Raw genomic sequence first — 14487 nt, 5'->3', positions numbered from 1 at the left:
TATTTATTTATTTATTTATTTTTATCAGAGGTTAGGAACACACACACACACACACACAAACACTGCAGAGACTTTCCATTGACTTCTGTTATGTATATATTGCGCTAATGATTTCTATCCTTAAACAAATCCCTCACACAAACAGTTCTGCTTTGTTAAATTTTTATTAAGAAAACATAGGCCTTTTTGTATTAATTTTTTCCTCATGATAACAGAATGATCCACACAAGTTTTACTTTGTACACTATATGAAATAACCGATCAACACAAACTAAATGATCAAAAAAGTCTTTAAGATTCTGGAAGAAAGAGCATGATTTCACAGAGACAGGCAGCGCGTCACACGCGTGGCGCAGTAAGGGCACAGAATAGTTTCTTTGAGTTTGTCAAAGCCACGCGCCCGGCGCGCGAAACCCGAGCAGGGGCTCCATGCAGGGGGCGGGGTCTTCCTTTGGGAGCGTGCGGCCCGAAAGAGGGAGGCGGTGTGCCGCACGTGTAGAAAAGGGAGAGCAAGATGCTTTACCCTCAAATCATTCGCCGAACAGGTGAATCGCTTCTTGCGAGGCACGCGAAAGGCACGAGAGCGACGCATTACTCGCAAACTCCCCATCCCCGCGACATGGAGGCAACTGTCATCGCTACGACGCAAATGACTCAAGATTTGTTTTACCAGCCTTTCTCGGACACCCTCGCATCTCATGCAAAGCAGGACAGTGAGTGTAAAGTGCTGAAGAGACAGCGCTCGAGCAGCCCAGAGCTGCTCAGGTGCAAGAGGAGACTGACTTTCAACGGACTCGGCTATAGCATCCCTCAGCAGCAGCCCATGGCGGTGGCCAGACGCAACGAGCGCGAAAGAAACCGCGTCAAGCAGGTGAACATGGGCTTCCAGACGCTACGCCAGCATGTGCCCAACGGAGGGGAGAACAAGAAGATGAGCAAAGTTGAGACGCTGCGCTCGGCGGTGGAGTACATCCGAGCGCTTCAGCAGCTGCTGGACGAGCACGACGCCGTGTCCGCCGTGCTGCAGTGCGGCGTGCCGTCTCCGTCGCTCTCCAACGCGTACTCGGCGGGCTCGGAGTCTCCTCATTCAGCTTACTCCTCTGATGAAGGCAGCTACGAGCATCTCAGCTCTGAGGAGCAAGAGCTACTGGACTTTACCATATGGTTCGACAGATATGAATCAGGTGGGAGCACTTTTCAAGCTTTTTTACACTTTTTCAGACCCAGTGGCCCTCAACTACGGGGCCTCCTGTTTAAAATCTATTTTTCTTTCTAACGTTTTATCATAACAGTATAAGGCTCAATAGTTGGAAAGATAGAAAATAGTTATTTGAAATTCTACATGGATTATCCTCTTTATGAGGCTTTAAGACACTCTTTTTTTCTTTCTTCTTATGACTGAATTGCAGTCATTTTATATCTACCTGTGGCTCATAACTGTTATTATTCTATTACAGCTGCTTCACTGACTACTAAAGACTGGTGCTGAAGAGACGTCCAGAGGTCCAGGTTGGTGATACGCTGCCTGCTGGTGCCCATGAAGGAATCGACTTCTTTGATTGAGCACTGGACATACAGAGGGCATTTTCCAGCAGATGCAACACTCACAAGTTTCCAGATGTTAGAACTGCATGGGACTTGAAGCATGCCAGGATGTCTGTACTGCTGACTTGTGTCTTGTCACCCCGCATTCAACATTTTTCCCTGCTGATGCAATAATGTGTGAATGCAACTGAATGAGCCAGTTTGTTCCTTCCATATTGTACAAATAACGAGGTGAACAGTTGTAGTTAAATGAATGAGGAAAAATAGTCCCAGGTCTCATATACGGCGTCTGTTATGGGATACACTAATGTTACACTAAGCCCACAGACAACCTGTATATTACAATATTTTGTGCTAGATATGCTGCAATGTTTTTGTACTGGATGAATTACTTTTGTATCAAAGTGTGCACTTGTGTGTTTTTATAAAAACTTGTGTAATATGCAATTTTTTATGAAGAGAAACCCTATTTTATGTAAAATAAAAACTTTATTTATTCATGTAATTATTTTGTGTGTGTTTAAAATCAACTAGCTAATATCAAATATTATAAAAACCTAAGTTTGACAATTAAGACTCAGAATTGCACTTTAAACCAATGTAGTTAATGAAGTACTCTATACAGTCATGGCCAAAAGTTTAGTTTACATTATGTGCTTTGTAAAGTTTGCTGCTAAAGCTGTTGTGGGATTCGTTCATATTGTTTCTAGATTATTGTGTATGTGAGTACATATTGTGAGTGATGAGATGCATTTTATATAACTGCTAAAAGCTTCATTAGGCAAAAATAAACTTTTCACAAAAAAACAAAACAAAAAAGAAACAGATCCTGACACAAAATGATCAGCTTACATCAATTGACTAATCATATCAGCAGCACATGTGAAAGTGTGTATGAGTACTAGTCAGGTTAATCACTATCATACTAATTAGATTGTAAGAGCAGACCGATATTTATAAAATTAGAGAAGAAACACTCCCAATCATTGTGTTCTTGTCAGCAGTGGTTACCTCTAAAGAAGCACGTGCAGTCAGCACCGCTTTGCATCAAAATGGTCTCACATGCAAGAAAATTGCTCCAAAGAATATCGCACCCGAAAAAGCATTTACCGGATCATCAAGAACTTCAAGGTGAGAGGTTTGACTGCAGCGAAGAAGTCTGCAGGACATCCCAGAGGAGTCAGCTACAGAATCGTGTCTCCAGCAGTGCACCACTTGCTCAGGAATGACAGCAAACATTTGGCTATGACTGTACATACTGTAATGTATAAAATACATAAGTCTGATTTACACTGAAATAACCATACAAACACTGAAAACAATAGTATAAATAATTTGTATTTAGAAATTGCTAGTCAGTTTTACAATGAATTACAAAACAAAACAAAAATGTAACACATTGAATAAAATGTGACATTTTGAAATATACATTTGAAATAGTAATTTCTTGTAAAACATATATTCCAGTAGTCTGTTTCATTTAGAGCATTTTTACCTTTCATAAAGAAGTTGCTTTGAGTTGTGTCAACATGGTTTAATTAATGGAGTCATTTACTGTATAACCACAAAGGAGGGTGGCAGGCAGCTGTTGACGGGACGCAGCCTTGGGTTACAGTATGGGAACAGTTAATTTTTAACCAACAACAAAAAGTTCAAGAGTAAAGCAATTTATAACCCCTGAATACCTTTGTGGTGTTACAAATGTGTCCGTCCTAACCTATGGAGGCTGTGAATAGACGTCAACAGAAGACTAATAGTGATGAACTAACTGTCCTGGAGGGCATCCAAAATTTCCTACCAATGTTGGTTTTCTTGTTCATTTTTTTCTTTCAGTTTTAGCATATACACAAGGCACTTATCAGCAAAGATAAGGAGTGCTGTTTAGGTTTGTGCGGTACTGACTCTCCCAATTTAGACTATGCAAAAAGCAGTCCTATTCTTACACTGTAAAAAATTTCTTGTTGTTTTTACAAAAACTTTTTGGCAGCTGTGGTTGCCAGAATAATTTTGTAAAAATACAGAAAACTGTAAACACATTTACGTCAAAAACTGTTAATTTTACAATATAAAGCTGTAATTTACAAACAAGAAAATGTGAATATAAACCAGTAAATTCAACAACACACAAAATTAAATCTGTTTTGTACCTTGAAAATACTGACAACCACCATAATAATAAAGATGGTACTGTATAAGAGAAAGCCACATGAAGTATCAAAGCTCATCACAAGTAGCTTCACCACAAGCAGAAGTATAGAAGGTGCACATTTATGGAAACACAAAACACCATCATGGTAACACACGTGATACTTAAATAATGCAAAAAACTTTCATTAAGCAACAGAAGATGTAACATAAAGCTCAAATGTACATAACTGATAACAAGAACTATTTAAAAACATGATTATTTAAACAAAATACTTTCAAACGTGGAGTGTCACGCAGGGAATTCTGGGAATATCAGTTTACAGTTTTAGACTGTAAATTATACATTGATTTGTTCTTTTTTTACTTCTAAAAGCTGTATAATTAACAGAATTTTACTGTAAATTTACATTAAATGCTTTGTTAGATCTTTTACAGTTTTTCCCTGTATATAGTACGGGAACTTACTGTTAACCTATTATCAGTTTTTTTCCGTAGCGTTTTTACAAAATTTTACAGTTAAAATTACACTTATTTTTTACAGTGTACTTCAAATGACATCCTTCAAAGTGCTCCAAAATGTGAGTCAACCAAGCACTAAGGTTCTGAGTGCATGGAAAATTAGCATTTTCTATTGTGCGTGTGAAGTTTGGATGCGCTGGAAGGCCTTTCGCCATCATCCAATCAGACAGACCCGTGCTGATTTTGAATGGCCTCTGATTTAAGTGACACAAAAGCACTTTTGTGTGAGGGCTACACCATATTCATTACACAGTGCCTTCGACATAAATCTGATTGGATGTCTTGGGCACTTTGATGTGGCTCCAGTGTACGAGTGGCATTGTGATGTCTAACTTCAGTCTGTATTGCCTATTTTCAGCACTTAGAGCTGGAGGTCCTTTTAATCCATGAAAAGTAAATTCATAAAACAAATCTCCTCTCTAATAAAACACCAGCAGAATGATTGACACTACTTTACAGAGTCCCACACAAAAGCCTAATTTGGGTCCAGTGACAAATGAAAAGGGACGGGTGCGGGCCTCTTTCAGACTAATTTTAATCTTTCACTCCTTCTGTTTTTTTTTTTTTTTTGTAGACTCTTATCTTTTTTTCTAATTCTCATTTTGGAGATTGTAAAAAAATGGGGTTTTCACAGTGATACCACATAAGGAACATTTTGGGGTCACCATTAAATCTATCAGCAAAATAATCCAAAAGGAAGAACATATTTATAGTGTAGTAAAGAACATCTTCTAAAGAACCTTTTTTCACTATAAAGAACCTGCTGAGCAGGTGAAATGTTCCATGGATGTTAACGTTTCTCCATAAAACCTATAAATAACCTTTATTTTTGAGAGTACAGGACAGTTCTCAAAGAAGAAACCTCTCAATCCCAGTCTTATCTGTGCATTTTCTATGGAAAACAACAACCCATTTGCCAAGATTTCAAGTTTATTCAATTAAAGTTCATCTGTATAGGGCTTCTTACGAAGCAACTTTAAAGAAAAGTATGTTTCTACAATATTTAGCTGTAGCTCATCAGTGGTGATTGAATAAATTATACAGCAAAATTCAGAGATACGATATTTTACAAATACAGTATTTCTCAGATTTCATGCCTCAAATTGACAAGAATCCCTTTATTCTTTACCAAAAAATTGTCTTTCCTTCTCCTTTTTCTCTCTCTTTTTGGTTGTCCATCTCTCTCTCTCTCTCTCTCTCTCGGCTCATGATTGTGTGCGGTCAGGTTGATTTAGCCTGTCTGGCTCTGCATGCTAAACGCTGTCTTAAATTGCCCAGCACCCTCCACACACACTCTTTCTTGCACACACAATAGTCATCCGTCTCGGCCGAGGGCCAAACCCCCCCCAACCGAACTTCATCACACACAAAAAACCAAACACTGCTCTGAGAACTGTACTTCACAGTCCTGCAACCCATCTGAGAGAGAAACTGTTTTATTTCACATTCACGCTTTGACTCTCTTGTTGAGAAAATTCCTTAGTGATGTTTAAAAATAGGAGATAAGAGAAAGATTAGTCCTGTAATGTACGACGATGCAACAAACAGTGATTTGGTGAACCTGTGTGTGGTCAGTAAGTATTTTCTCTGCGCTGGTGCTGGCCAGGGGCCTTGTAAGCAAATACGCTCCTGAAGTTCCTGTATCTCTCAGCCACACTTCCATTGTTGTGAGGCGTCTCATATCTCCATGGCTTCTGCTTGTTTGAGGAGCTGGTCTGATGGAGGCCCTCTTTGTGGGTGGCTTTCTGAATTTATTCAGGCCCCCAATGTAATCTAAATAATCAGCTAGCGTTCTCGACTGGGATGGAGGCTGGTGGCTGATTAGATGTTTGTGTTTCCATGTTTATTTCCTGCTGATCAGCTGTGTTGTCTTATGATGATTAGGATGATTGTTATCAGAACGCGCAGTTATGACCTCACCATTTGGTTTCATTTTGAACTGGAATTATTACTGAAGTGCCACTCTGATATTCAATCTGATATTCAAATGTTTTGATTTGTTGTAAATTATTGTTGAGAACCATTCTGCGATTCATTAGTCCGAGTTTGAACATGTTTATTTAAACTTTTTATTTACACTGCATGTAAATAATAAATGTTTGGGGTTGGTAAGATTTTTTTAATGCTCAGCATTCATTTGATCAAAAATACAATAAAAACAGATATATTTTGAAATATCATTCAAATAACTGTTTTCCATTTTATGATATTTAAGCCGAATTTTCGGCATTTTTCCTCCAGTATTCAGTGTCACATGATCCTTCAGAAATGATTCTAATATGCTGATTTGGTGCTTTATTATCAATCAATAATGTGTCCTTGCTGAATAAAATGATTAATCTGAATTATTCTGGAGTCATTTTGCAAATGCACCTTAAATCTACTCCAGTTTTTCCTAGTGCTCAAAACAACAGGTACAGTCAGTTTGAGGGCAACACAGAGTGACAGCATACAGTGATGACCCTCTGAAAGAGGTCACACAAAAGCTAGGGTGTCACTCTGGATTCCATCCATGCCATTTTAGACCTGCCCGCTGTATGCCATTCTTCTGCTGTCCCCTTGGGCCACCATGCCTCACCAGACAAATAATGATAAGACTCTCCTCCTGATAAGCTTTGCATGCTTCAAAGAATGATGGCTGTGATGGTACCCTAAAATAACGTTAAAGCATCTTCAATTTTGGTAAAATTTGTCCACATCTGCATACACATCTTTGCATTACAGCATGCAAGATGGAAATCTTGTGGCTTCAGTTGGGTCTCCAGCATTCAGTGCTCTTCATTTTTAAGTTTAATAATTTGCCTGGTGTTCTCGCCTCCTCTTATCACCTTGTGATTAACAATCTGTATGCTTAGTGTGACACTATAGTTACAAAAAGGCATAGATGTGAGACCTAAGCTCATTTATCAAAGGCCTGATGATAAGGAACATGCTCCAAACACTTTTTATGTCAATAACTAAGCAGGTGCTGGAAGCTCCTGCTGTGAAAGCCTAGTGACTCCCAACCAGGGCTACTGGGTACTTCACAATATATATATATAGTATTTTGTATTTATATATTAAATACATTTACATGCAAAGTACTGTCAGTTTGTGTTGATGTCACTAGCAGAATATACACATTCCTTTTGTTGTCCCAACAAATGTCTCAGTCAGTCAAACCAATATACAACTAAATGCAGTTATAAAATAAGACTATAGTTTATCAGACTGCTTCAGCTGGAGAAGCTTACTGTGTTTTGCAGACAACATGACCATTTTAACTTTATTTGTAATATGTGTTACAAAGAATATATTTCAGTGAAGAGTACCTGAGCATTAGGACAAAAAAAAAAAATAATAAATGCTGGGTTATCACTGTTTTCCATTCAGACTGTCATGAACATGTTTTTGTTACAGAAAATACAAGACTGTACATATTAAAACCGCAAGTTCGGAAGTTCGGAAAGAAATTAGTACTTTTATCCAGCAACGATGCATTATACTATGTAATAAGAAGTGTCAGTAACGACTTACAGTACATTGTTAAAAAAGGCTATATACAGTACAGACCAAAAGTTTGGACACAACTTCTCATTCAAAGAATTTTCTTTATTTTCATGACTATGAAAATTGTAGAGTCACACTGAAGTCATCAAGGGCTGTTTGACCAAAAAGGAGAGTGATGAGGTGCTGTGCCAGATGACCTGGCCTCCACAGTCACCGGACCTGAACCCAATTGAGATGGTTTAGGGGTGAGCTGGACCGCAGACAGAAGTCAAAAGGGCCAACAAGTGCTAAGCATCTCTCAGGGAACTCCTTCAAGACTGTTGGAAGACCATTTCAGGTGACTACCTCTTGAAGCTCATCAAGAGAATGCCAAGAGTGTGCAAAGCAGTAATCAAAGCAAAAGGTGGCTACTTTGAAGAACCTACAATATGACATATTTTCAGTTGTTTCACACTTTTTTGTTATGTATATAATTCCACATGTGTTAATTCATAGTTTTGATGCCTTCAGTGTGAATCTGAAATTTTCAACAAAGGTATGTCCAAACTTTTGGTCTGTACTATATATATATATATATATAACCTGGATAAAACATATTTCTTAATTAGTATGTCAGCATATTACAATGATTGCTGAAGGATCACATGACACTGATAACTGTAACAATGACTGCTGAAAATGCAGCTTTACATTCAAATCACAAAAAAAAGAAAAAATAAAGCATTTAAATTTTTAATATATGTCACAGTATTACCAATTTAACTTTATTTTTTATTTATTTTTATAAATGCAGTTTTGGTAAGTGTAAGGGACTTACTGACCCCAAACTTTTAAAATGAAGTGTACTTTTTTTTGTTATGATTTTTTTTTTTTTTTTAATCATCATGCTACACTTACAATAATAGTTTCACGGAGCTGTGACCAAGCACAGACTATGGGGCACATTCCCTCTTTTCACACACATGCATACACAACATATATTTATATGGACTTTTATAATGCTGGGGAGGCATAAAAGGGTGGTCTGTGTAATATGTGTTTGGTTATTGTGTGCATTTTGTCTAGTGTAAAAGTCTGTACGTTTTGTTATATTAACATTTTATTAATTTAAAATTTGAGTTTACGAATTACTACGGGACACAGTAATACAGTTTAAGTCATTTATTGATGCAAGTTCAATAGATATTCTTATTAGTTGGAGGCATTATTTGTTTAAACCGGTGCTGTTCAAACTGTGGTTTAAGTGGTCAAGACATTATGATGACAGTAGCAATCAGTAAAGGTGAAGGTCAGGTGAAAGTAGCGTGAGCGTGGTCGAAGCTCCACTGCCAGAGAAAGTGTGTGCTATTAGCAGCTATAGTCCGTTTCACAAGTTCACACTTACATATAATTAGCTGAGGTATGGTATGTGTATTTGGCGTGCTGTCCGGGAAGGGCTCCGAGCTCAGGAATGGCCCGAACCTAGAGTACCCCTCCTTCCCCGTCTATTTATAAAGTGAACTCAAAGTGAGGAGATGGAGTGGAGGAGGGATGCTGATAAACCGTCAATGGATAAAGGTAAGTCAGCGATATTTATACTGTGGGATTGATTACTTGATTATGGTCCACCTGTGTTGATTAGTATCTGACGCGCTCCTCCCGAATCTTGTTAATAAAACATCATTTAGTGCAGCAATAGATTGCTGGCTTGAACGTGTTTGCTGTAAATATTGTATAGTTTTTGATTATTTCTTACTGGGTTGTTTTTGGTTTGTAGCACTATTTTTCCTGCACTGTGGAACTTTTTACACTTCCTGCCTAATAAATTTGACTTCAATGGATTCCTGCTTGTTCTGGACGTCCTTTAATCTCCAAACACACTGTTCATCGATGACAGATCGTTTTTTATGACATTAAAGAACAGTTTTCAAGCTACTCAAATCAGAGCACTAGCCCTTCAAAGACCAATTAAACAAAGCCCAAAGAATGTGTCTGATTGTTTTTGTACAATCCGTATCTGAACTTCCAGATAGACTTTACACCCAAATGACTTTCATGATGACTCCATGGTGCCTTTCTCAAGAAAGTGTTCATGCTTGATCAAACATTTGCTTAGCTGATTATTATTCCGCGCTCATCGGTGCACTATAGCTGCTCCAAACAAATACAATGACTGTTTACACTGGTCCAGTTATTTAGAAAGCAGCAGCGCATCGCGCCAGCTAGTGTAAATTCCAAATTATTTACACAATCTTCATAATGAGAATACGAGGGGATGGATTTGATGGCGGCCCCCTAAACAAACGCACACAAACTCATTGTCAAATCTCCTAATGCAATTACATCAAGTATGTACTATGCACTTGTGAATGGCACACAACATAAAAATCTGCCCTTTTAATAAACATGCAAGTCCTGTCATTTTTCATTTCATCTTATTTACTGAGGATAAAAAGAGCTCAAATGTATACCAAGAGCAATATTTACTTCAGCATATTTGCATTGCAATGTCTGTGTGTAGACAATTTCATGTATTTTTAAATATTTAACCGTCCTTGTGAACATTCATCTGCATCTCTGCGAGGGGCTTTTGTGTTGCCAGTGCCTCACCCCATGCTCTTCTCCTCGGGTAAATTTGTCCATCATTGCAGAAAGACATAATGGAATTCAGTCTCTAATCACATCTATGCATTCTGCAGTGTTTTTGTACGCTTTCTCTCCTGCTCATTATATCAATACTCATCTCCCAGCCTTCCTGAGCCGCCCTCTGTGAGCGGAGGACAGGAACGGAGGGAGCGGGTGGGGTGTCTGAATGGGTTTATGAGGGGGGTTGGGGTTTGCTGAAGGGGTCTGAGGACTAAAGGTTTAGGGTTTTTGCTGCCCCTTCAAAAGAGCCAAACGTACCATTAAGTCTTTGTCGGAGAGCTCTTGTACTATGCAGATTTTCCCTAATTCTATTCACAGCTCTCTTCTCTCCTAGACATTGAATAAGTACACTGGTTGGGGCTGTTTTTCGAGCCATCAAAAATGTGCCTGTGTTTTGTGGTTACACGTTATTTCTCAACTTTGTATCCATTAAAAGGTTATTCTCAGAAGCTATTCGCTTAAGTGTTTGATGGGATGCTTAACTGGGGACATCCATATATTTGTCTCCATCCTGTTTTCAAGGGCAGCTCCTCACTAGGGTGCTGCTTTGAGGTTTTACTGCCTCATTCTCTTTCTTTCATTTCTTCCTTCCCTCTTTTGCTTGTTTTTAATGCATATTCCTATTGTTCAATTAGATTTCTTTGGTCTGGAGTGAAATTTGCGACCCCTCTTGAAAGTCTACCGTTATGCAAATACTTGTATTTAAAATGATTAGCTTTTTGTTGTATGCCATTTTACATGAGCTGAATGTTTATTTGGTTGAAGCTGTCTTGAAGGAATGGTTCTCACCCTCAGGTCATCCAACATGTAGATGAGTTTGTTTCTTCATCAGATCAGATCTGGAGAAATTTAGCATCACGTCGCTTGGTTACCAATGTATCCTCTGAAGTGAATGGGTGCCGTCAGATCACGAGTTGATAAAAACATCACAATAATCCACAAGTAATCCACATGACTCCAATTCATCTATAAATGTCTTGTAGAGCAAATTTTGAATGTTTGCTATAAACAAAATCACCATTAAGACGGTTAAACTTCAAACCATTGCTCCTGGCTAAATAAAAGTCCTCTAAAAAAAATAACAAAATAATCCTGTCTGAAGCAGGAGAGAAATATTCAAACATCAAGCAGTGTTTACAAGTGAAAACCAGTTCTAAACACGAGTTCTAAGCAAATATGCGAGATGACAACATGGGGTGGAGGTTTTCACTGGAGAAAGTGTTATGAATTATGGATTTTTAGCCAGTACAAAACCATAAGTGCCTCAAGTTAAAACATCTTTGTTTCTCAAAGACCCAGTTTTAGGTGAACCATTCCTTTAACAGAATGTTTCAGTGCTCTAAACTAAAACAAATTTCCATTATGTCATATTTGGACAATATATAGGCTATTATTTGTTTCTGTTTTTTCTTAAATGCATAGTCTACAAAGTTGAGTACAGGTCAGTTGTAAGCAAACTGCTGTTATGGCTGAAGAGTGACCATGAGGAACCACGCTGCAGGTCAGGACAGTAGCATGCTGAGAAAGAGAAAACAGGTGACTGAGCTTCATGTCACTTGTCCATTCCATATTCCATCCACTGTTCTCACAGGCTAAATTATCACTGTTTCTCTGAAGCCTCACTTCCTTGTCACTAACTCTGATCCTGTGCTACACAATGAATGATCTTGATCATGATGTCAGGACAGCCATATCACCCAGATATTTTGCTAAACTTTTTGCCTTAAAAATGACTACATAAATTTTAATTTAGAATTAAAAACATTAGCTAAACTTTAATATGATTATAATAACTGTTTAAATATATTTTGCATTGTTCTGTTCTGGCAACAATTAGAACAATTAGATTAAACAGTTAAACAGAACCAGTAAATGGGGATTAATCACAAGTTCAGTGGGAAAAGAGAAATAATAGATAGTTCAGTGTTAGTCAGATAAATAGATTTATTTCAATTAATATGTGTTATTTCATGTCAGCACACTGCAAAAACACCACAAATATGACAAGCAACGGTGACTCTGTGGAAAGCATGTTAAGACATTTGCCCCTGGCTCTGTTGATACTTGAGACAAAAAGTAAACCGTCGAGTAACTGCCCCTTAACATGCTGTCAGTCACTCACATGAGGGTTAGTAATGGCGCGGTCCCAACTGCGATGACTTACTATGCCATAGGTGAAAAATATACGTTATGATGGATCACTTACACTAGAAAATCAAGTCAAAATCAGGAGTATTTCATATTAAACAAATCTGTTGATTATGCACAGCCAATCAAAGATTTGGGGTTGGTACGTTTTTTGAAAGAAGTCTCTTACGCTAACCAGAGGCATTATTTTGGTGAAGAAATGCAGATAAAACTAACATTTGTAAAAGAAGTGTTTTCAATTTAAATATGTTTTAAAATGTCATTTATTCCTGTGGTCATAAAGCTGATTTTTCAGCATCATCACTCCAGTCTCCAATGTCACACGATCCTTCAGAAATCATTCTGATTTGCTGCTCAAGAAACATTTCTGATTATTGTCAATGTTGAAAAAAGTTATCCTGCTCAGTAAAAAAATACTGACCCCACACTTGGTAATACAAATGTGAATAGGTCAAGTGAAGAGTTTTGCACTCTCTTCTCCAAACTCCCTCAGAATCAGGTTGAGTGTGAATTGTCAGAGAGTGTGTGCCATTCAACATATCATCATTCTTCTGGTGAGACTGAAATGCAGAGTGACAGATCCCGAGGGAGACTTCTGTGTGTGTTTTGAAAGCTCGCTTGATTCAAGACGAATTCTGAGCCTGCCAGGCACAGCTGTACCAACCTCGTCTCACACTCACAGAACCGAAGACAGAAAACATGAAGGGAAAAGACTGGCATGATGAAATTATGTCCTATGAGAGCATGTGTGATTTATCATTTTTGTCATTTTTATTCATTTGAATAAAGTCATACAGACTAAAAATTAAAAAAAAGATGATGAATAAACCTGCAAAGGTTGGTGAATGCATGTTGTGAGACCATCAGCATCCATGGTTTTAATTTGTGTTTCTTTTTACAAAATGACTACAAAAGTCACCTAAACATGACCCAGCTTGTCCTTCACATTTTCCCACTTTTCAACTGACATGGTGTGTTTTGCTTTTCTCCTGAATGATGTCCCGTCAGTAGAATGACACACTGCACTAGGTTAGATTATGGCATTGGAGTACCTTGTTCCTTTCATTGAGGTCAAGAACACTTTAAGTCACGCTGTCTGCATGAAAACCCCTCATGCAACCGGCAGTTCACTAACTGACATACAACTGTATTTTGCCCCAGAACAAGAATTTAAAGCTTCATTTACCAGCACCATTTTTTAAAATTCAGATATTGATCTCAGCACAGTTGAGGTAGATGTCTGCACTTGTTCTCTGTGTTGAATGGTCTTTGGCCAATAGGAGATATGGAATATTCATTATGTTTTAATATTTTATGTATGTATGTATGTATGGGACAATGATACTTACACAAAACTTGAATTGTCCAATTGAAATTGTGTTTAATTCACTAAAAAGATTTTTAATAAAAAGTTTTTGTTCTAGAATTGGACCACTCTGATCCCACTGCAGGTTTCATAAAGGTCATCCTGCTGTAGATGTATTATTCGCTATATATATTAAAAAAAAAGGTCTAATAAAGGTAATTGGTTGGTGAATTGGAAAACATTGCCCCCACTGTAGGATTTTGACCCCACGATATATAGTTACAGTGAATCATATAAACTCATTTGTTCATGAATCAGACTATATTTGTTCTGCTTTATGAATTTGATTCAGAATAAAAATAAATCAATCAATGTGTGTGTGTGTGTTAATCAGACTGCATTACTCCCACTGTAGCTTAATTCTCTCTCTCAAAAAAATAAAAATAAAAATGAATAAATAAATAAAAAATGTTTATAAGGGTCATTTGTTCATGAATAAGTCTACATTGGTTCTTCTGTATGTTTTTGATTCACTGTCAAATACTGTCACATAAAAAGATATTTGTTTGTGAATCAGACCTCTCTGGTCCCACTGCATGTCTTTGATATAGAACCTAGGGTTCATGTCTTTGTGAATTGGACTATACTTATGACACTGTAGGCCTATGTTGTTCTTGCAAGCAGTCTGTGGAGTCAACTTAATAGAA

The 14487-nt window shown here is 37.7% G+C and overlaps 1 protein-coding gene across 1 annotated transcript; it reads left to right on the top strand.

Moving 5' to 3' along the window:
* The first annotated feature begins 341 nt into the window (after window positions 1-341).
* Window positions 342-2007, top strand: LOC128016299 (achaete-scute homolog 1b-like). The gene is made up of 2 exons (XM_052600790.1): window positions 342-1184; window positions 1458-2007. The coding sequence occupies exons 1-2, from the start codon at window positions 515-517 to the stop codon at window positions 1487-1489; spliced, it is 702 nt and encodes a 233-aa protein (XP_052456750.1). The 5' UTR covers window positions 342-514; the 3' UTR covers window positions 1490-2007.
* The last annotated feature ends 12480 nt before the right edge of the window (window positions 2008-14487 follow it).

This window comes from Carassius gibelio, chromosome A7, assembly GCF_023724105.1.
Source record: "Carassius gibelio isolate Cgi1373 ecotype wild population from Czech Republic chromosome A7, carGib1.2-hapl.c, whole genome shotgun sequence".
Lineage (NCBI taxonomy): Eukaryota > Metazoa > Chordata > Actinopteri > Cypriniformes > Cyprinidae > Carassius > Carassius gibelio.
Note: the sequence above shows the minus strand (reverse complement) of the source record. Positions and strands in the feature narration are given on the sequence as shown.

Coding starts and splice junctions, on each gene's coding strand:
- LOC128016299 (XM_052600790.1), top strand. CDS start 515: ATGCTTTACCCTCAAATCATTCGCCGAACAGGTGAATCGCTTCTTGCG. Junction 1,185..1,457: donor GTTCGACAGATATGAATCAG/GTGGGAGCACTT, acceptor ATTCTATTACAG/CTGCTTCACTGACTACTAAA.